At 44.9% G+C, this 22,859-nt stretch overlaps 1 protein-coding gene across 1 annotated transcript in view; it reads right to left on the reverse strand.

Annotated features, from left to right (window-relative positions):
• The window catches only part of SNCB (synuclein beta), a 109,028-nt gene that overhangs the window by 21,227 nt on the left and 64,942 nt on the right, over positions 1-22,859 (reverse strand). The window contains exon 6 of the mRNA XM_077265706.1: positions 6-95. Coding sequence (XP_077121821.1) covers positions 6-95 — 90 coding nt within the window. The remainder of the gene's footprint in view (positions 1-5; positions 96-22,859) is intronic.

Below are 22,859 nucleotides of genomic sequence, written 5' to 3' on the forward strand. Positions count from 1 at the left end.
GTCACCTGGGGGGCTTCCTCGTAGCTCTCCCCTTCTGGCTCCAGCAGTGGTTCAGCAGCAGGTTCTTCCAACGCTTCCTGGCCTTCTTCTTCAGGCTAGAAAATACAGAAACAGTAGTTGTAAATGACAGTAACTAATATCACTTTGTTTCAATATTATATAAAGCATTTGACATTCTAAATTGGATATTAGCAACAATATCATATACTGAGAAGTCCTAAATGTTTTGTTTTTATTTGCTCCTTAAACCAGAACCTTCCCGCCAACGTCAGACTGGGGTGCCAAGGGCAAATATGACTGTATGCTCATTCACAAATTTCTATAGCAATAATCGGGGTTGACTTAAATTAATAAGATGTATGCTTCATTTGTCTGTATATAATGAAATCAAGTGTATTGTGCCAAGTACTGCTCATACAAGAGGGTAGTGGCCCACTCTTGTTCCATGGGGTCCCTCCGGAGGCTTCTCCTGTGGGACAGTCCGAGCCTGCTTCTAGCACACGATTGTCGGTAGGATTACTATCACCTGCTCCAATATTTTCATAAGAAGCTCCTTTTGTGGGATCCTGCGCTCTCCAGCAGAGGAATATTACTTGCGTATTTGTTGTGAGGCTCTAGACAGCACTTTTTAATTGTTCTGTATCTCCATTCTCCAATGCAGAAGACAAGACTTAAATCTTGGAAAAATATGTAAACAGCACATGGATATTTTATGGGATGGATTTGAACCATGGGCTGAAATTCTTCAAGGTGACAGCAGAAAGCAATGAGTCCTTACTACTTTCTTATCTGCACATAGAGAAGATGACTCGGCCTACACTGAAGAATGGAGAAAGTGGAGAATGACTGCATATGCTCGATCTTAGAAAAAAAAGAGAACTGAACCAAGTTACACAAAAACAAAACAATTTGAAGGGGTATTTTGGGGGTGATATATTCTGACAGAATCAATTTTACAAAGTAATTATACTTGCGAAGATCAATTACACAGGTCTGAAAGGGTAAAATTGTTTGAAAAGTGAGAGATGATTTTTATATTACTTTCAATTGTTGAACTCATTAAAAATATAAAAGAAAAAAAATACATCACATACAGATTTTCAACAAACACTGACCCCATAGGATTGCACCATACTTTGACCCCTTTGCGTGACCTTTGGTGGATGATTTTGGTTTACTTAGATTGGTAAGAAATTAATGGCAGAGAAGATTTTCTTAACTCTGCTTCCAAAGAGTGTAGTGGTATCCATAACATCCAATCATTTCATAGCTTTCATTTTATCTCAGCAGTATTAGAAATGAAAGCTGCTCTATGATTGGTTGTTACGTACAGTAAAGAGATTTATTTTACTCACAGTTCATAACAGTGTGGTGGTGTCCATAGGACACTGAAAGCTGCACTGTGATTGGTTGCAATGGAGAGCAAAGGATTTTCTTTTAGACATAATTCGTAAGAGTGTGGTGGTGTGCTTACCATGATTCCTTTCAGTATTTAGTGGTTGTGGTGGATTAAGCTTCTGTTTCTAACAACGTGATAGAAATTGCTACAAGGGGGTGTCAATTCACCAGATAACTTTTGATACATTTGCGGCTGTTTTGTAATGAATAAACAATGAAAGAACATTACGGACTTCGTTAGAAAAGTGTATTATGGGTACTTTGGTGTAAAACTTAGTGATCAGGACAAGTCGTGGGCTCCACATATGTTCTGCTTGTGTAGAAGAACTATGACAGTGCTTTAAAGGTAAGAAAGAAAGCTTTTGTTTTGGCGTGCCTATGATCTGGAGGGAACCGTGAAATCATAGTGATGACTGCTACTTTTGTAAGTACAATGTGGAGGGATTCAACCTTAAAAATAAGAAGGAAAGCAATTTACCCTGTGCCTCATGGTTTAGGAATACCTGTCCCTTCACCAACGGAGAAACTTGAAGATACACCTGATTCAGAACATGACACTTTCACACTAGTCCCAACGAGCCACAGCTTTTTTCACAGCTCGAATTAAATGATATAGTCAGAGACTTATACCTTCGTAAACATTCTGCAGACCTTTTAGGCTTTAGACTAAAGGAAAAGGATCCGATAGCTCCTGGTACCCGTTTTTCATGGTACAGAAGCAGAGAAACAAAATTCCTTTCATACTTTCCTCAAGACGATATTCTAGTGTATTGAAGTGATGTTCCTGGGTTGGTGGAAAAATTAACATTGAGTACAATGTGAGTAAGTGGAGACTCTTTATTGATTCATCCAAAAAAGTCTGAAAGCTGTGCTACTGCACAATGGCATAAAGTATCCTTCAGTGCATGTAGGGCATTCTGTACACTTGAAGGAAAGTTATGAGAATTTGGACATTATTCTCAAGAAATTGACCTTTGAGGATCAAGGATGGTCAATACGTGATGATCTGTAAGTACTTTCTTTGCTCCTTGGGCAGCAAGGAGGATACACAAAGTACCCATGCTTTTTGTGTGAATACGACAGCATGGATAGAACCAAAAAAGTTGGCCAACGAGAACATCTTTGCAACCTGGACTCAAGAACATTGCTGCAGAAAGCTTAGTTAATCCCACTTAAGTTCTCCTGTCAACATTCCACATTAATCTTGGACTGATGAAGCAGTTTGTGAAAGCTCTACCGAAAGAAGGAGTGACTTTTAAGTACCTGTGTACCAAGTTTCAGGGACGGTCAGAAGCAAAACTGAAGGAAGGCATTTTTATGGATTTGGATATTCGAAAATTCATCTAGGACAACATATTTGATAAAAAATAAAAGTTGTTCAGAACAGGACTTTAGAAAGGGTAAAGAGAGAAGCACCATAGCGCAGTTACCAAAATAACAATTAGTTTACTGTAAGGTAAAATTCTCACCTTTGCATGTTGTGAGTATGCACAACACATATAGTAAGTATGATGACAGGGCTGCAGATGGCACTGGACCCGCGAAGGATCTTCAAAAAATTCTGGATAGGATATTCAAGATGCTGACAATTCCGCACTCCTCCAAAATCAATCAAGGGAATCACAGAATTTAGAAGAGTTGCATACTTTATTCAGGGCTATAAAACTACGTGTTTCATGGACATCCTGTCCACTTCCTCAGATACATAGCCAATACTAACCCCATGGTATTATTCACATATATAGGGTGGGCTGGACATAGAAAAAATGGGCATCAAACACACCCGGCACCCTGAACGCTGCAGTTATATTTAAAATACAAACATAAGTTTGTTGCATGGATATGCAACTCTTCTGAACTCTGTGATTCCCTTGCCTGATTTTGGAGGAGTGCGGAATTGTCGGCATCTTGAATATCCTATCCAGAATTACTAGAAAGGGGCTTGGGATTCTTGTCATAAAGACATTTCTAGGTAGCAACAAAGATCCAAATTTAAGTCCATCGTGGAGAACATACCAAGAGGTTCCAAAGCCTTTGGTTGTTTGATGAATTTGAAGCCACATTTTTTACATTCCCATGTGGACTACTTTCCTGAAAACCTTGGTGCTGTTAGCAAAGAGCAAGGAGAAATATTTCATCAGGATAGCAAGGAGATGGAATGATGGTACCAAAGCAGATGGAACATGAAAGTGATGGGGAAGTACTGCTGGATAGGGTTGAGCGACTTTCATTTTTTTAAGATCAAGTAGGGTTTTGGGAAACCCGATTTTGTCCAGAGTCGAGTCGAGTGCAGTCGGCCGATTATCGCTAAAAGTCGGGGATCGACCGAAACACGAAACCCAATGCAAGTCAATGGGGAAGCATAGTCGGCAGTGAGTGGAGGCCAGGAAAACACCTACAGTGCCCATTTTAATGCCAAAAACATCCATTCTTGTTTCTGAAGCTTGCCAATCTTAATTAACTGTATAATAATAGTTGGGCATAGGGAATTGGGGGAAAGTTGTGGGGGGAGTAGGGCTGGCTCAAGTTTTTCGTGGGCCCAGGAAATGCGGACTACGTCACGGCGGTGTTGCAGGGAAAGGTAAGTATTTAAAAGTTGCAAGTGCTGTGATCCTGAGCAAGCAGGGGGGGCCCACTCGTTCGCATTGCCACTGGCACAGGGCCCCTCAAAGTACGGCGGTGTGTTTGCATGGCGGGGGCGCCTCCCACCAGCAGCGACACTTTTGCGTACTCTGAGGGGCCCTGTGCCAGTGACGTCGCCAACGAGTATGCCCCCCCACCTGATGAAGGAACCTGCACTTTCATCTGCACCTTCCTCTTTGTCCCTGTGTAAGGTGGTATAACATGCGGGAAGGGGAACCTTACTTTCAGCAGGGTCAGATTCTGGCTGTGTAGAGTACAAGGGGAATGTAGTGGTCTAGGTCAATGTACCAGCAGACTCATTTAGCAGTGGCTGGGCAATGGGCAGGATGAGGAGGAAACAGATATAGGGCCAAAGAACAAAGTAGGCTACATGCAGTTCAAAATTGGTAACAGGACTAAACAGGCGGCATTGCTTTGTTCAGTGGAGTAGCAAACCCAAGAGCAGCAGACACTGTTTCAAGGGCCTAACCACACTAGTAGGCCAAATGCAGTTTAATATCTGATAGTATAGGGCGAAAGCCAGAATGTGGAAGCTCAGCTTTGTTCAGTTGAGGACAACACCAGGGAGGGGCAGACACCTTTAGTAGGCCGGAAAAGCCTATTGCATTTTTTAAAATGGTAATTTGGAGCAGAAGGTTGAAGCTCAGCTTTATTTAGTTGAGGACAACACCAGGCAGGGGCACACAGACAGACACCTTTAGTAGGCCGGAAAAGCCTATTGCATTTTTTAAAATGGTAATTTGGAGCAGAAGGTTGAAGCTCAGCTTTATTTAGTTGAGGGCAACACCAGGGAGGGGCAGAAGCCGTTAGTAGGCCCTAACCACCATTTTTTTTTTTTAAAACCACTTAATGAGAGCCGGAAGGTTGAAGCTCAGCTTTATTTAGTTGAGGACAACACCAGGCAGGGGCACACAGACAGACACCTTTAGTAGGCCGGAAAAGCCTATTGCATTTTTTAAAATGGTAATTTGGAGCAGAAGGTTGAAGCTCAGCTTTATTTAGTTGAGGGCAACACCAGGGAGGGGCAGAAGCCGTTAGTAGGCCCTAACCACCATTTTTTTTTTTTAAAACCACTTAATGAGAGCCGGAAGGTTGAAGCTCAGCTTTATTTAGTTGAGGACAACACCAGGCAGGGGCACACAGACAGACACCTTTAGTAGGCCGGAAAAGCCTATTGCATTTTTTAAAATGGTAATTTGGAGCAGAAGGTTGAAGCTCAGCTTTATTTAGTTGAGGACAACACCAGGCAGGGGCACACAGACAGACACCTTTAGTAGGCCGGAAAAGCCTATTGCATTTTTTAAAATGGTAATTTGGAGCAGAAGGTTGAAGCTCAGCTTTATTTAGTTGAGGACAACACCAGGCAGGGGCACACAGACAGACACCTTTAGTAGGCCGGAAAAGCCTATTGCATTTTTTAAAATGGTAATTTGGAGCAGAAGGTTGAAGCTCAGCTTTATTTAGTTGAGGACAACACCAGGCAGGGGCACACAGACAGACACCTTTAGTAGGCCGGAAAAGCCTATTGCATTTTTTAAAATGGTAATTTGGAGCAGAAGGTTGAAGCTCAGCTTTATTTAGTTGAGGACAACACCAGGCAGGGGCACACAGACAGACACCTTTAGTAGGCCGGAAAAGCCTATTGCATTTTTTAAAATGGTAATTTGGAGCAGAAGGTTGAAGCTCAGCTTTATTTAGTTGAGGGCAACACCAGGGAGGGGCAGAAGCCGTTAGTAGGCCCTAACCACCATTTTTTTTTTTTAAAACCACTTAATGAGAGCCGGAAGGTTGAAGCTCAGCTTTATTTAGTTGAGGACAACACCAGGCAGGGGCACACAGACAGACACCTTTAGTAGGCCGGAAAAGCCTATTGCATTTTTTAAAATGGTAATTTGGAGCAGAAGGTTGAAGCTCAGCTTTATTTAGTTGAGGGCAACACCAGGGAGGGGCAGAAGCCGTTAGTAGGCCCTAACCACCATTTTTTTTTTTTAAAACCACTTAATGAGAGCCGGAAGGTTGAAGCTCAGCTTTATTTAGTTGAGGACAACACCAGGCAGGGGCACACAGACAGACACCTTTAGTAGGCCGGAAAAGCCTATTGCATTTTTTAAAATGGTAATTTGGAGCAGAAGGTTGAAGCTCAGCTTTATTTAGTTGAGGGCAACACCAGGGAGGGGCAGAAGCCGTTAGTAGGCCCTAACCACCATTTTTTTTTTTTAAAACCACTTAATGAGAGCCGGAAGGTTGAAGCTCAGCTTTATTTAGTTGAGGACAACACCAGGCAGGGGCACACAGACAGACACCTTTAGTAGGCCGGAAAAGCCTATTGCATTTTTTAAAATGGTAATTTGGAGCAGAAGGTTGAAGCTCAGCTTTATTTAGTTGAGGACAACACCAGGCAGGGGCACACAGACAGACACCTTTAGTAGGCCGGAAAAGCCTATTGCATTTTTTAAAATGGTAATTTGGAGCAGAAGGTTGAAGCTCAGCTTTATTTAGTTGAGGACAACACCAGGCAGGGGCACACAGACAGACACCTTTAGTAGGCCGGAAAAGCCTATTGCATTTTTTAAAATGGTAATTTGGAGCAGAAGGTTGAAGCTCAGCTTTATTTAGTTGGGGACAACACCAGGGAGGGGCAGAAGCCGTTAGTAGGCCCTAACCACCATTTTTTTTTTTTTAAAACCACTTAATGAGAGCCGGAAGGTTGAAGCTCAGCTTTATTTAGTTGAGGACAACACCAGGCAGGGGCACACAGACAGACACCTTTAGTAGGCCGGAAAAGCCTATTGCATTTTTTAAAATGGTAATTTGGAGCAGAAGGTTGAAGCTCAGCTTTATTTAGTTGAGGGCAACACCAGGGAGGGGCAGAAGCCGTTAGTAGGCCCTAACCACCATTTTTTTTTTTTAAAACCACTTAATGAGAGCCGGAAGGTTGAAGCTCAGCTTTATTTAGTTGAGGACAACACCAGGCAGGGGCACACAGACAGACACCTTTAGTAGGCCGGAAAAGCCTATTGCATTTTTTAAAATGGTAATTTGGAGCAGAAGGTTGAAGCTCAGCTTTATTTAGTTGAGGGCAACACCAGGGAGGGGCAGAAGCCGTTAGTAGGCCCTAACCACCATTTTTTTTTTTTAAAACCACTTAATGAGAGCCGGAAGGTTGAAGCTCAGCTTTATTTAGTTGAGGACAACACCAGGCAGGGGCACACAGACAGACACCTTTAGTAGGCCGGAAAAGCCTATTGCATTTTTTAAAATGGTAATTTGGAGCAGAACGTTGAAGCTCAGCTTTATTTAGTTGAGGACAACACCAGGGAGGGGCAGAAGCCGTTAGTAGGCCCTAACCACCATTTTTTTTTTTTTAAACCACTTAATGAGAGCCGGAAGGTTGAAGCTCAGCTTTATTTAGTTGAGGACAACACCAGGCAGGGGCACACAGACAGACACCTTTAGTAGGCCGGAAAAGCCTATTGCATTTTTTAAAATGGTAATTTGGAGCAGAAGGTTGAAGCTCAGCTTTATTTAGTTGAGGGCAACACCAGGGAGGGGCAGAAGCCGTTAGTAGGCCCTAACCACCATTTTTTTTTTTTAAAACCACTTAATGAGAGCCGGAAGGTTGAAGCTCAGCTTTATTTAGTTGAGGACAACACCAGGCAGGGGCACACAGACAGACACCTTTAGTAGGCCGGAAAAGCCTATTGCATTTTTTAAAATGGTAATTTGGAGCAGAAGGTTGAAGCTCAGCTTTATTTAGTTGAGGGCAACACCAGGGAGGGGCAGAAGCCGTTAGTAGGCCCTAACCAAAGTTGAAGGCCAAATGCAGTTTAATTTCTGATACTATAGGCCGAAAGCCAGAAGGTGGAAGCTCCGATTTAGACAGTGGAGGACAATTTGAATTAGGGACTGCAGACAGACTTAGTAGGCTGTCCCCTGTGGACCATGCATCCACCACATTAACCCATTGCGCCGTAATGGACACGTAATCTTCCGTGGCCATGCCTACAGGTCCATGCGTCTGTTGTCAGGTGCACCTTTGTACTCACAGATTGCCAGAGTGCATGGACAATGCGGTCTTCTACATGCTGGTGGAGGGTTGGGATGGCTTTTCTCGCAAAAGAAGTGTCGACTGGTTAGCTTGTAGCGTGGTACAGCGTAGTCCATCATGGCCTTATTAATAGTAAATAAAATATATAACTAGGCTCTATGAACTTTTAAATAGGTTCCAGGGGTACACGGGCAGCATTGGTGTGGTCAGTGGAGGAGTATTGCAAGTAGGGGCTGCAGACAGGCTATCAAAGGCCTAAAATAACAAACAGTAGGCAGTCATGGCAGTTTTACATCGGTTACATGGATACACAGGCAGGCACTCCAGGCAGCATTGTGGTCAGTGGAGGAGTATTGCAAGTAGGGGCCGCAGACAGGCTATCAAAGGCCTAAAATAACAAACAATAGGCTCATTGCAGTTTTACAGCGGTTACATGGATACACGGGCAGGCAGCTTGGTGGTCAGTGGAGGAGTATTTAAAGTAGGGACCGCAGACAGGCTTCAAAGGCCTAACATAAGAAAATGGGCTGGCTGTAGGCACTTTATAATTGGTTCCAGGGGTACACGGGCAGCAGTGGTCTGGTCAGTGGAGGACTAGTGGAAGGAGGGACCGCAGACAGGCTTCAAAGGCCTAAAATAAAAAAATGGGCTGGCTGTAGGCACTTTATAATTGGTTCCAGGGGTACACGGGCAGCAGTGGTCTGGCCAGTGGAGGACTAGTGGAAGGAGGGACCGCAGACAGGCTTCAAAGGCCTAACATAAAAAAATGGGCTGGCTGTAGGCACTTTATAATTGGTTCCAGGGGTACACGGGCAGCAGTGGTCTGGCCAGTGGAGGACTAGTGGAAGGAGGGACCGCAGACAGGCTTCAAAGGCCTAACATAAAAAAATGGGCTGGCTGTAGGCACTTTATAATTGGTTCCAGGGGTACACGGGCAGCAGTGGTCTGGTCAGTGGAGGACTAGTGGAAGGAGGGACCGCAGACAGGCTTCAAAGGCCTAAAATAACAAACAATAGGCTCATGGCAGTTTTACAGCGGTTACATGGATACACGGGCAGGCAGCTTGGTGGTCAGTGGAGGAGTATTTAAAGTAGGGACCGCAGACAGGCTTCAAAGGCCTAACATAAGAAAATGGGCTGGCTGTAGGCACTTTATAATTGGTTCCAGGGGTACACGGGCAGCAGTGGTCTGGCCAGTGGAGGACTAGTGGAAGGAGGGACCGCAGACAGGCTTCAAAGGCCTTAAATAACAAACAATAGGCTCATGGCAGTTTTACAGCGGTTACATGGATACACGGGCAGGCAGCTTGGTGGTCAGTGGAGGAGTATTTAAAGTAGGGACCGCAGACAGGCTTCAAAGGCCTAACATAAGAAAATGGGCTGGCTGTAGGCACTTTATAATTGGTTCCAGGGGTACACGGGCAGCAGTGGTCTGGTCAGTGGAGGACTAGTGGAAGGAGGGACCGCAGACAGGCTTCAAAGGCCTAACATAAAAAAATGGGCTGGCTGTAGGCACTTTATAATTGGTTCCAGGGGTACACGGGCAGCAGTGGTCTGGCCAGTGGAGGACTAGTGGAAGGAGGGACCGCAGACAGGCTTCAAAGGCCTAACATAAAAAAATGGGCTGGCTGTAGGCACTTTATAATTGGTTCCAGGGGTACACGGGCAGCAGTGGTCTGGTCAGTGGAGGACTAGTGGAAGGAGGGACCGCAGACAGGCTTCAAAGGCCTAAAATAACAAACAATAGGCTCATGGCAGTTTTACAGCGGTTACATGGATACACGGGCAGGCAGCTTGGTGGTCAGTGGAGGAGTATTTAAAGTAGGGACCGCAGACAGGCTTCAAAGGCCTAACATAAGAAAATGGGCTGGCTGTAGGCACTTTATAATTGGTTCCAGGGGTACACGGGCAGCAGTGGTCTGGTCAGTGGAGGACTAGTGGAAGGAGGGACCGCAGACAGGCTTCAAAGGCCTAACATAAAAAAATGGGCTGGCTGTAGGCACTTTATAATTGGTTCCAGGGGTACACGGGCAGCAGTGGTCTGGCCAGTGGAGGACTAGTGGAAGGAGGGACCGCAGACAGGCTTCAAAGGCCTAAAATAACAAACAATAGGCTCATGGCAGTTTTACAGCGGTTACATGGATACACGGGCAGGCAGCTTGGTGGTCAGTGGAGGAGTATTTAAAGTAGGGACCGCAGACAGGCTTCAAAGGCCTAACATAAGAAAATGGGCTGGCTGTAGGCACTTTATAATTGGTTCCAGGGGTACACGGGCAGCAGTGGTCTGGTCAGTGGAGGACTAGTGGAAGGAGGGACCGCAGACAGGCTTCAAAGGCCTAACATAAAAAAATGGGCTGGCTGTAGGCACTTTATAATTGGTTCCAGGGGTACACGGGCAGCAGTGGTCTGGCCAGTGGAGGACTAGTGGAAGGAGGGACCGCAGACAGGCTTCAAAGGCCTAACATAAAAAAATGGGCTGGCTGTAGGCACTTTATAATTGGTTCCAGGGGTACACGGGCAGCAGTGGTCTGGTCAGTGGAGGACTAGTGGAAGGAGGGACCGCAGACAGGCTTCAAAGGCCTAAAATAACAAACAATAGGCTCATGGCAGTTTTACAGCGGTTACATGGATACACGGGCAGGCAGCTTGGTGGTCAGTGGAGGAGTATTTAAAGTAGGGACCGCAGACAGGCTTCAAAGGCCTAACATAAGAAAATGGGCTGGCTGTAGGCACTTTATAATTGGTTCCAGGGGTACACGGGCAGCAGTGGTCTGGTCAGTGGAGGACTAGTGGAAGGAGGGACCGCAGACAGGCTTCAAAGGCCTAACATAAAAAAATGGGCTGGCTGTAGGCACTTTATAATTGGTTCCAGGGGTACACGGGCAGCAGTGGTCTGGCCAGTGGAGGACTAGTGGAAGGAGGGACCGCAGACAGGCTTCAAAGGCCTAAAATAACAAACAATAGGCTCATGGCAGTTTTACAGCGGTTACATGGATACACGGGCAGGCAGCTTGGTGGTCAGTGGAGGAGTATTTAAAGTAGGGACCGCAGACAGGCTTCAAAGGCCTAACATAAGAAAATGGGCTGGCTGTAGGCACTTTATAATTGGTTCCAGGGGTACACGGGCAGCAGTGGTCTGGTCAGTGGAGGACTAGTGGAAGGAGGGACCGCAGACAGGCTTCAAAGGCCTAACATAAAAAAATGGGCTGGCTGTAGGCACTTTATAATTGGTTCCAGGGGTACACGGGCAGCAGTGGTCTGGCCAGTGGAGGACTAGTGGAAGGAGGGACCGCAGACAGGCTTCAAAGGCCTAACATAAAAAAATGGGCTGGCTGTAGGCACTTTATAATTGGTTCCAGGGGTACACGGGCAGCAGTGGTCTGGTCAGTGGAGGACTAGTGGAAGGAGGGACCGCAGACAGGCTTCAAAGGCCTAAAATAACAAACAATAGGCTCATGGCAGTTTTACAGCGGTTACATGGATACACGGGCAGGCAGCTTGGTGGTCAGTGGAGGAGTATTTAAAGTAGGGACCGCAGACAGGCTTCAAAGGCCTAACATAAGAAAATGGGCTGGCTGTAGGCACTTTATAATTGGTTCCAGGGGTACACGGGCAGCAGTGGTCTGGTCAGTGGAGGACTAGTGGAAGGAGGGGCCGCAGACAGGCTTCAAAGGCCTAACATAAAAAAATGGGCTGGCTGTAGGCACTTTATAATTGGTTCCAGGGGTACACGGGCAGCAGTGGTCTGGCCAGTGGAGGACTAGTGGAAGGAGGGACCGCAGACAGGCTTCAAAGGCCTAACATAAAAAAATGGGCTGGCTGTAGGCACTTTATAATTGGTTCCAGGGGTACACGGGCAGCAGTGGTCTGGTCAGTGGAGGACTAGTGGAAGGAGGGACCGCAGACAGGCTTCAAAGGCCTAAAATAACAAACAATAGGCTCATGGCAGTTTTACAGCGGTTACATGGATACACGGGCAGCTTGGTGGTGAGTGGAGGAGTAGTGCAAGGAGTGTCTGTCCCAGTACTCCCAAAATATAAATAGATGTTAATGTCTCGCAAAACAACCAAAACAAAAAAAAAGGTGGCATACTTAGGTACAGGGGTGGGCTCATCTGCTGAGTTTCTGACATAGTAATTTGGCAGTAACTATTTAATGGTGCCAATATAGGACACAGACACAGACTACTTTAAGTTGCATCGTAGATGTCTACAAATTTGTATTGTCAGTGCCAGACATTGAATGATGTCAGCGAATAGACTAAAGATTGGTGGAGCTGTGCGACATAATTTTGCATGTGGTAGAGCACATTTTGAGCTGGGGTAGGGGGGAACTCTCTAGAGGCCGGCGGGACCGCCCCAGGGCCCCTCATGTTACAACGGTGTGTCTGACGTTGGGTGCGCACCACCACCGCCAGAGACACTACATTGTACTATGAGGGACCCAGTAGCAATGCCGTCAACCAAAAGCGAGCACACCCACCTCTTCAGACAAACAGCAGTCTCACGGGTGCTTGCGCCAAGTCGCGATACCACGGCCCCGTGTGGGGAGTTTGGCCATTTAGGGAGGTGTAAACATGTCGTATGCTGTACAATCAGCTGCAGCAAATTAGACATTAGAAAAGTAATTCACAGGCAAGAGCCTTTCATAGGAAAGCTAGGTGTCGGCCGGGCAAGGTGGGGCAAAAGATTTCGAAATCCAGTTGTGGTTCATTTTAATGAATGTTAGATCGTCAACATTTTGGGTAGCCAGACGAGTCCTTTTTTCGGTTAATATTGAACCTGCAGCACTGAATACTCTTTCTGATAGGACACTTGCTGCCGGGCAAGCAAGCTCCTGCAATGCATATTCTGCCAATTCTGGCCAGGTGTCTAATTTGGAGGCCCAGTAATCAAATGGGAATGACGGTTGAGGGAGAACATCGATAAGGGATGAAAAATAGTTAGTAACCATACTGGACAAATGTTGTCTCCTGTCACTTTCAATTGATGCAGCAGTACCTGTCCTGTCTGCGGTCATAGCAAAATCACTCCACAACCTGGTCAGAAAACCCCTCTGTCCAACGCCACTTCTGATGTGTGCACCCCTAACACTCCTAGTCTGCTGCCCCCTGGAGCTCGTGTGAGAACGATCACGTGCGCTGTGTGCTGGGAATGCCTGAAGCAAACGGTCAACAAGAGTTGATTGTTTGGTTGCTAATATTAGTTCCAAGTTCTCATGTGGCATAATATTTTGCAATTTGCCTTTATAGCGTGGATCAAGGAGGCAGGCCAACCAGTAATCGTCATCGTTCATCATTTTCGTAATGCGTGTGTCCCTTTTTAGGATACGTAAGGCATAATCCGCCATGTGGGCCAAAGTTCCAGTTGTAAAATCTCCGGTTGTGATTGGTTGAGGGGCAGTTGCAGGCAAATCTACGTCACTTGTGTCCCTCAAAAAACCAGAACCCGGCCGTGACACGCAACCAATTTCCTGTGCCCCCGGGAAAGGTTCGGCATTAAAAATATACTCATCCCCATCATCCTCCTCGTCCTCCACCTCCTCTTCGCCCGCTACCTCGTCCTGTACACTGCCCTGACCAGACAATGGCTGACTGTCATCAAGGCTTTCCTCTTCCTCTGGTGCAGACGCCTGCTCCTTTATGTGCGTCAAACTTTGCATCAGCAGACGCATTAGGGGGATGCTCATGCTTATTACGGCGTTGTCTGCACTAACCAGCCGTGTGCATTCCTCAAAACACTGAAGGACTTGACACATGTCTTGTATCTTAGACCACTGCACACCTGACAACTCCATGTCTGCCATCCTACTGCCTGCCCGTGTATCCTCCCACAAATAAATAACAGCACGCCTCTGTTCGCACAGTCTCTGAAGCATGTGCAGTGTTGAGTTCCACCTTGTTGCAACGTCTATGATTAGGCGATGCTGGGGAAGGTTCAAAGACCGCTGATAGGTCTGCATACGGCTGGCGTGTACAGGCGAACGTCGGATATGTGAGCAAAGTGCACGCACTTTGAGGAGCAGGTCGGAGAACCCAGGATAAGTTTTCAATAAGCACTGCACCACCAGGTTTAAGGTGTGAGCCAGGCAAGGAATGTGTTTCAGTTGGGAAAGGGAGATGGCAGCCATGAAATTCCTTCCGTTATCACTCACTACCTTGCCTGCCTCAAGATCTACTGTGCCCAGCCACGACTGCGTTTCTTGTTGCAAGAACTCGGACAGAACTTCCGCGGTGTGTCTGTTGTCGCCCAAGCACTTCATAGCCAATACAGCCTGCTGACGCTTGGCAGTAGCTGGCCCATAATGGGACAACTGGTGTGCAACAGTGTCATCTGCCGATGGAGTGGTTGGCAGACTGCGTTCTGTGGAAGAGCTGTAGCTTCTGCAGGAGGACGAGGAGGAGGAGGAGGAGGGGGTGCGAACGCCTACAGCCAACTGTTTCCTAGACCGTGGGCTAGGCACAACTGTCCCTAAATTGATGTCGCCTGTGGACCCTGCATCCACCACATTCACCCAGTGTGCCGTGATGGACACATAACGTCCCTGGCCATGCCTACTGGTCCATGCATCTGTAGTCAGGTGCACCTTTGTACTCACAGATTGCCTGAGTGCATGGACGATGCGCTGTTTAACATGCTGGTGCAGGGCTGGGATGGCTTTTCTGGAAAAAAAGTGTCGACTGGGTAGCTCGTATCGTGGTTCAGCGTACTCCATCAGGGCTTTGAAAGCTTCGCTTTCAACTAACCGGTAGGGCATCATCTCTAACGAGATTAGTCTAGCTATGTGGGCGTTAAAACACTGTGTACGCGGATGCGAGGATAAGTACTTCCTTTTTCTAACCAGAGTCTCATGTAGGGTGAGCTGGACTGGAGAGCTGGAGATCGTGGAACTTTCGGGTGTGCCGGTGTACATGGCAGACTGAGAGACGGTTGGAGACGGTATTGTTTCCGCCGGTGCCCTAGATGCAATATTTCCTCCTACAAAACTGGTGATTCCCTGACCCTGACTGCTTTTGGCTGGCAAAGAAACCTGCACAGATACTGCCGGTGGTGCGGAAAATGGTGGCCTTACAGTGACGGAAGGGATGTTGCGTTGCTGACTAGCTTCATTGGCCGAGGGTGCTACAACCTTGAGGGACGTTTGGTAGTTAGTCCAGGCTTGAAAATGCATGGTGGTTAAGTGTCTATGCATGCAACTAGTATTTAGACTTTTCAGATTCTGACCTCTGCTTAAGCTAGTTGAACATTTTTGACAGATGACTTTGCGCTGATCAGTTGGATGTTGTTTAAAAAAATGCCAGACTGCACTCTTCCTAGACTCGGATCCCTTTTCAGGGATTGCAGACTGAGCTTTAACCGGATGGCAACGCTGTGCTCCAACAGGTTTTGGCTTTGACACGCGTTTTGGGCCAGATACGGGCCCGGCAGATGGAACCTGTTGCGATGTTGATGCCTGCTGCGGCCCCTCCTCCACCTCCGCTTCTGAACTACTGCCGCCTGCACCCTGTTCCCCCAATGGCTGCCAATCGGGGTCAATAACTGGGTCATCTATTACCTCCTCTTCGAGCTCGTGTGCAACTTCGTCTGTGTCACTGTGTCGGTCGGTGGTATAGCGTTCGTGGCGGGGCAACATAGTCTCATCAGGGTCTGATTGTGGATCTGTACCCTGAGAGGGCAATGTGGTGGTCTGAGTCAAAGGAGCAGCATAGTACTCTGGCTGTGGCTGTGCATCAGTGCACTCCATGTCAGAATATACTTGTAATGGGCATGGCCTGTTAAATGTTTCACTTTCTAAGCCAGGGACGGTATGTGTAAAGAGCTCCATGGAGTGACCCGTTGTGTCGCCTGCTGCATCCTTCTCTCTTGTTGTAGTTTTTGCTGAGGAGGACAAGGAAGCGACTTGTCCCTGACCGTGAACATCCACAAGCGACGCGCTGCTTTTACATTTACCAGTTTCGGAAGAGGAGGCAAAAGAGCTAGAGGCTGAGTCTGCAATGTAAGCCAAAACTTGCTGTTGCTGCTCCGCCTTTAAAAGCGGTTTTCCTACTCCCAGAAAAGAGAGCGTTCGAGGCCTTGTGTAGCCTGACGACGAAACTGGCTCCACAGCTCCAGACTTAGGTGGAATATTTTTATCCCCACGACCACCTGATGCTCCACTACCACTACCATCATTACCAGCTGACAATGAACGCCCACGACGACCTCTTGCACCAGACTTCCTCATTGTTTTAAAATCTTAACCAAAGTAACTTTATTTGTTGCTGTCAAACAACTTACACGGTGAGCTATAACTTCAGTATGATTTCAATATCCCTTAACAGGTTGGTGAGACCACAAGGAAAATCAGGCACAATGTTACACACTCTGTTTTCTGTGGCACAAAATCACAGAGATGACACACACGCAGGACTGTCACTCAAGCACTAATGTCAATATTAATCTCCCACCTAATTTATTTTTTTTTTTTTCTCAGGGAGACTTTAGAAACCAAATAATATAAAAAAAAAAAAAAAAAAAAAAAAAAGGCTTTCTATGGCCCACAATTAGAGAGAGAGAGGTGGCACACCCAGGAGTCAAGACTGGCGCACAAGCTGAAAGGGCAATATTACTCTCCCACTGTTTTTTTAAGTTTTTTTTTTATTTCAGGGAGACTTTAGAAACCAAATAATATTAAAAAAAAAAAAAAAAAAAATAGGCTTTCTATGGCCCACTGAATGAGAGAGAGGTGGCACACCCAGGAGTCAAGACTGGCACACAAGCTGAAAGGGCAATATTACTCTCCCACTGTTTTTTTATGTATTTTTTGTTTTTTCAGGGAGACTTTAGAAACCCAATAATATTTAAAAAAAAAAATAAATAGGCTTTCTATGGCCCACTGAATGAGAGGGAGAGAGGTGGCACACCCAGGAGTCAAGCCTGGCACACAAGCTGAAAGGGCAATATTACTCTCCCACTGTTTTTTTATGTATTTTTTGTTTTTTCAGGGAGACTTTAGAAACCCAATAATATTTAAAAAAAAAAATAAATAGGCTTTCTATGGCCCACTGAATGAGAGGGAGAGAGGTGGCACACCCAGGAGTCAAGCCTGGCACACAAGCTGAAAGGGCAATATTACTCTCCCACTGTTTTTTTATGTATTTTTTGTTTTTTAAGGGAGACTTTAGAAACCCAATAATATTTAAAAAAAAAAAAAAAAAAATAGGCTTGCTATAGCCCACTGAATGAGAGATAGCACACACAGCAGTGGCACACAAGCTCTGACTGAGGCCAATATTTTTCTCCCACTGATTGATGTAGTGTTTTTGTGTTGAGGTAGAATTTAGAACACAAATCACGGAAAAAATAAATAGGCTTTCTATGGCCCACTCAGTGAGAGATGGCACACACAGGGATGGCACTGTAGCAGAAATGCCAATCTTAATCTCCCACAAAAAAAACAAAAAAAAAACAGGGACTGTCCTACAATTACTATCTCCCTGCAGTAATGTAAGCCAGGTATGGCAGGCAGCAATAGGAGTGGACTGATGCACAAATTAAATAAAAAGTGTGGACAAACAAAAAAGATAGCTGTGCAGAAAGGAAGGAACAAGAGGATATGTGCTTTGAAAAAAGCAGTTGGTTTCCACAGTGGCGTACACACAGCAATACAGCTATCACGGAGCCTTCTAGGGCAGCCCAATGAGCTACAGCGCTGAGGGGAAAAAAAAAAAAAAAGCTTCCACAGTCCCTGCACACCGAAGGTGGTGTTGGACAGTGGAAATCGCTGCAGCACAAGCGGTTTGGTGGTTAGTGGACCCTGCCTAACGCTCTCCCTGCTTCTGACGAAGCGGCAGCAACCTGTCCCTAAGCTCAGATCAGCAGCAGTAAGATGGCGGTCGGCGGGAACGCCCCTTTATAGCCCCTGTGACGCCGCAGACAGCAAGCCAATCACTGCAATGCCCTTCTCTAAGATGGTGGGGACCAGGATCTATGTCATGCTGCCCACACTCTGCGTTCACCTTCATTGGCTGAGAAATGGCGCTTTTCACGTCATTGAAACGCGACTTTGGCGCGAAAGTACCGCATGGCCGACAAGCACAGGGGTCGGATCGGGTTTCATGAGACGCCGACTTAGCCAAAAGTCGGCGACTTTTGAAAATGATCGACCCGTTTCGCTCAACCCTACTGCTGGATGCTTCACAGAGAAGATCCGCAGGCCTTCTACAGTATAAAAGAAAAGGTATCAAGGAAAGCTTTCAACAGAAAAGGAAAAGGCACAATAATTAATTTCCAATAACGTTACAGAATGAATGTTAAATACATTATGATATATAATACTGTGTACATTTTTAGCTATAATAATGATTTTTTTTGTTCATCTCGCTTGAATGTAATTTAACATGTGATTTGCGCAAAATCTATACTTGATGGTTAAAAATAGAAGTGTTTTTTTTTAAATCAGAGCATAAATGAACATAAGAATCACTCATTAGATTTGAAAAATTTTCCACAAACCCAAATTTTGCATACCTGTGTTATTTTTAAAAATTGGTACAGTAGGGCCTAATTGTGTTTGTGGGACTACCCATTTTAAAGGGGCTATTCAGGACTATTTTATTCTTTTATTTTATTCTATTTTTTTATGGGCCTAAGGACTTACAGGCAGATAGTTGTTAACTGCATGTCTGTTTGGCTCAGAACATTCATGGACCTCTCCTATCTGGCAATCTGTGTTTTCCGGTGATGTCTAGTGTTGAGCGATACCTTCCGATAGTCAAAAGTATCAGTATCGGATTGGATCGGCCGATATCCAAAAAATATCAGATATCGCCGATACTGATACCCGATACCAATACAAGTCAATGGGACACAAATATCGGAAGGTATCCTGGATGGTTCCCAGGGTCTGAAGGAGAGGAAACTCTCCTTCAGGCCCTGGGATCCATATTCATGTAAAAAATAAAGAATAAAAATAAAAAATATGGATATACTCACCCTCGGACGGGCCCTGGACCTTAGCGGTGCAACCGGCAGCCTCCGTTCCTAAGAATGCAGTGAGTGAAGGACCTTCGATGACGTCGCGGTCACGTGAGCGGTCACATGAGCGGTCACGCGACCAATCACAAGACCGCGACGTCATCGCAGGTCCTGTACACTCACTGCATTCTTAGGAACGGAGGCTGCCGGTTGCACCGCTAAGGTCCAGGGTCTGTCGGAGGGGTGAGTATATCCATATTTTTTATTTTTATTCTTTATTTTTTACATGAATATGGATCCCAGGGCCTGAAGGAGAGTCTCCTCTCCTCCAGACCCTGGGAACCATACACTAGGAATTTCCGATTCCGATTTCCGATACCACAAAAATATCGTAACTCGGTATCGGAATTCCGATACAGCGAATATTGGCTGATACCCGATATTTGCAGTATCGGAATGCTCAACACTAGTGATGTCACATTAATAGAGCAACTGCTTTTCATCCGATTTGTTCTATTGACGTGGAGTGACTCCGCTGTGTAACTTCAGGGAGCCGACTGTCAATCAGCATGATGTCGACACTTACGCCCCGCTGTTAGCCTAGAAGACGAAGAGCTGCTCTGTTGATGTGAGGTCATATGAAGCAGCAGAATTGCCAGCAGGAGCAGCCTATGATTGCTCTGGATTGGCACCGGGCAGAACAGGCAGGTAATTAGTAACTACAAAAGGTTGCATCTAAGAGAGTCTGTTAGTAAAAACAATACTGTTCAAACTAAGCACAGGAACTTGTGCACCCTTGATTTGGCCAAACAGTTCAGTGCATCTTCCTACCTACTTGTTTTCCATCTATCTCAGCTCTGCTCTTTTTTATCTGATATCTCTGGATTTACAGGAGCAGGTGGAGGACAGAGATATATGCAAAAAAAAGGATGTGAGAAGATAAACTCAAGTGTTTGGTCAAGCCAAGGGTGCACTAAGCACCTGTGCTTGGTTTGAACAGTACAGCCATTTTGTGCTAACAAATTCCCTTTTTATTAAAGGGAAACACCTATTTCACCTGCAAAACTACATGATTGTGCAGATGAGCACCATGAAGAATGCAGCAGCACAGGGCTATTGAATTTTTTTAGCCACAGAGTGGCTGCTGCATGTGCACAAAGCCTGATAGGGGTGTTTTCGACATGTATTATGTGGAATGAAGCCTTGCAATTTGGAGAAGTCACATAACACTCTGTACACTGTGTGCACAATTATTAAGCAAGTGAGTATTTTGACCATATCATCATTTTTAAACATATTTTCGAACTCCAAACTGTATAAATAAACTTGAATGCTTATTGGTTTAAAGGCCAGAAGTACAAGGTGTTAAGTGCTCAGAGACATGGACAAGGTCAGGAAGGAAGAAACCCCACCACCGCAGAACAAGACACTGAAGTTAAAACGTCAAGACTGGGCCAAAAATATCTAAAGACAAATTTTTCCAAGGTTTTTTGGACTGGTGAGCTGAGAGTGACACTTGATGGACTAGGTGGACGGGCCTGTGGCTGGATTAATAACAGGCTCAGACCTCCACTTTGACTCAGACGCAAGCAAGGTGAAGTTGATGTCATGTTATGAGCTGGTATTATTAAAGATGAGCAAGCTGGAGCTTTCTGGGTTGAAAATAGACTCAATATTAACTACCAAACCTACCGCCCATTTCTAGAAGACACTTTCTTTAAGCAGTGGTACAGAAAAAGTCTGCATTTTTCAAGAAAACCATGAGTTTTATGCAGGACAATGCTCCATCGGATGCATTTAATACTCTACTGCTTGGCTGCCAGTAAATGTATCAAAAATGAAAGAACAATGACATGGCTCCTTCCTCACCTGACCTAAACCCTATTGAGAACTTATGGGCCCTTCCTAAACAGGAGATTTATGGTAAAGGAAAAGCGTACACCTCTGAACTGTGTCTGGGAGGCTGTGGTGGGTGCTTCCCAAAAGATGATCGTCAACAGAATAAGAAACTGACAGACCCAATGGATGGAAGGCTTATGTCTGTTTTTGAGTTGTTTACAGTTATTATTTTCACGTGAACAAATGAAAATAAAGAATTGAGGTGAAAAGATTTACGTTTTTCACTTAGTTGCACAATAATTCTGCACATTAATAATTGTCCAATAAATATGCACACATAGATATTGCTTGAAGAAATATAAAACCTCACTTTTACGTTTTTAAATATTAAGGTTTCAGGTTTATCAACCTTTAGGGGTGACTGACATTGCTGTAGTTGTTCCATAATAAAATTAATAACCAAAAATACAAATTGTCTACTAATTGTGTACACAGTATAGTAAACATATAGTTAGCTAGTCTCTTAAGCATACAAAATAATACTAGTAGGTCTGACTAGAGACTGGCTGTGGTATATCCCGTTAAAGAGAAGTTAGCATGCAGTGGTCTTTGAGCAGTTTCCCACTTTGGAATGGGGAAATGACTCCAGTCGTATATAGATGATGATTCAGCGTCACGTGAAGGCTGATGCCAATCAGTGACCAGATGTTGATGCCAGAAATGGTGGTGAACACAAAAGCAAGTGCGGAGGAGCAGCTACAGGAGTTGTTTCCTAAAGGGTGCCAATAGATACTATACCACTTGTGCTGATCTAGAATTCTGGCCCATACCATATAAGAAAAAAAGTTCCAGAGTACAGTACAAAATCTCATAGCATATTTCATGTAATGTCTAAATGATAAAAATGTACAATGTGTAAATTTGACATCGATTATGTGTTCATGAAACAATTATGACCTCTTTATATGTATATTTTCTGCTGTCAGACCTACTGGTAGTGTTCTGTCCTACCCATACTCTAGGACTGAAGATGAATATAACGTTGATCTTTTCCATGCATTATAAACATGAGTCACGCACACGTAGTGCTGTTATCCCCAGCCTTTGCAGAATGAAACTTTTGTTTATTTGTGCCTTACTTTAAAGGGCACCAGCCAGCAGGTCCCTTTCGATACTTTATTGGCTTTATTTACAAGAGATTATATTTTCCTGGCAGGAAGCAATTTGTATGCAGCAAGTGGCTCACTCTGAGGTTACAGAGCAAATAAAATATAGCATGGGGTTTACAGACAGGTCAGACTATGATTTCTGGCTTGTGAATTCTCATATCACGTGCAATGTACGCTGTGAGGCTTCTCTGGTGCCGGATGTCATGTGACTGCAAGTTTGCGATTTGCATGCTTCCAGCAACATTCCGAATACACTGTGTTCCAAATTATTATGCAAATAATATTTCCTCATATTTTCTCTAAATTACCTATCTGAATTGCAGTCATTGTTATTTTCCAGTCATCTACTATTCTAGTATAGTTGCAATGTTTTGGAACAAACTGCCTATGAAAACAGTATCTTTTAAAAAAAAATAAACACTCAAAATGCATGTTCCAAATTATTATGCACAGCAGAGTTTTCAACCTTTTTTTTTTATTTTGAACAAAAAAATGGTCAATTGTGAAGTTATAAGCATTATCAGCTTATTACAAAATGAAATCAAACAGTTTTCAAATGAAAACTTTATTCTAGGTGATGTTACATTTGCACATAGGACCCCTTGTTCGCAAGAAGCTTCTGAACTCTCTCGTCCATTGAATTTGTCAGTTTTTGGATGGTTTCTGCTTCAATTGTTTTGCATGTGGACAGAATACCCTCCCAGAGCTGTTGCTTAGCTGTGAACTGCCTCCCGTCATCGTAGACACTCCTTTAGATGATGCTCCAGAGGTTCTCAATGGGGTTGAGGTCAGGGAAGATGGTGGCCAC

This window comes from Ranitomeya variabilis, chromosome 5 (assembly GCF_051348905.1).
Source record: "Ranitomeya variabilis isolate aRanVar5 chromosome 5, aRanVar5.hap1, whole genome shotgun sequence".
NCBI lineage: Eukaryota > Metazoa > Chordata > Amphibia > Anura > Dendrobatidae > Ranitomeya > Ranitomeya variabilis.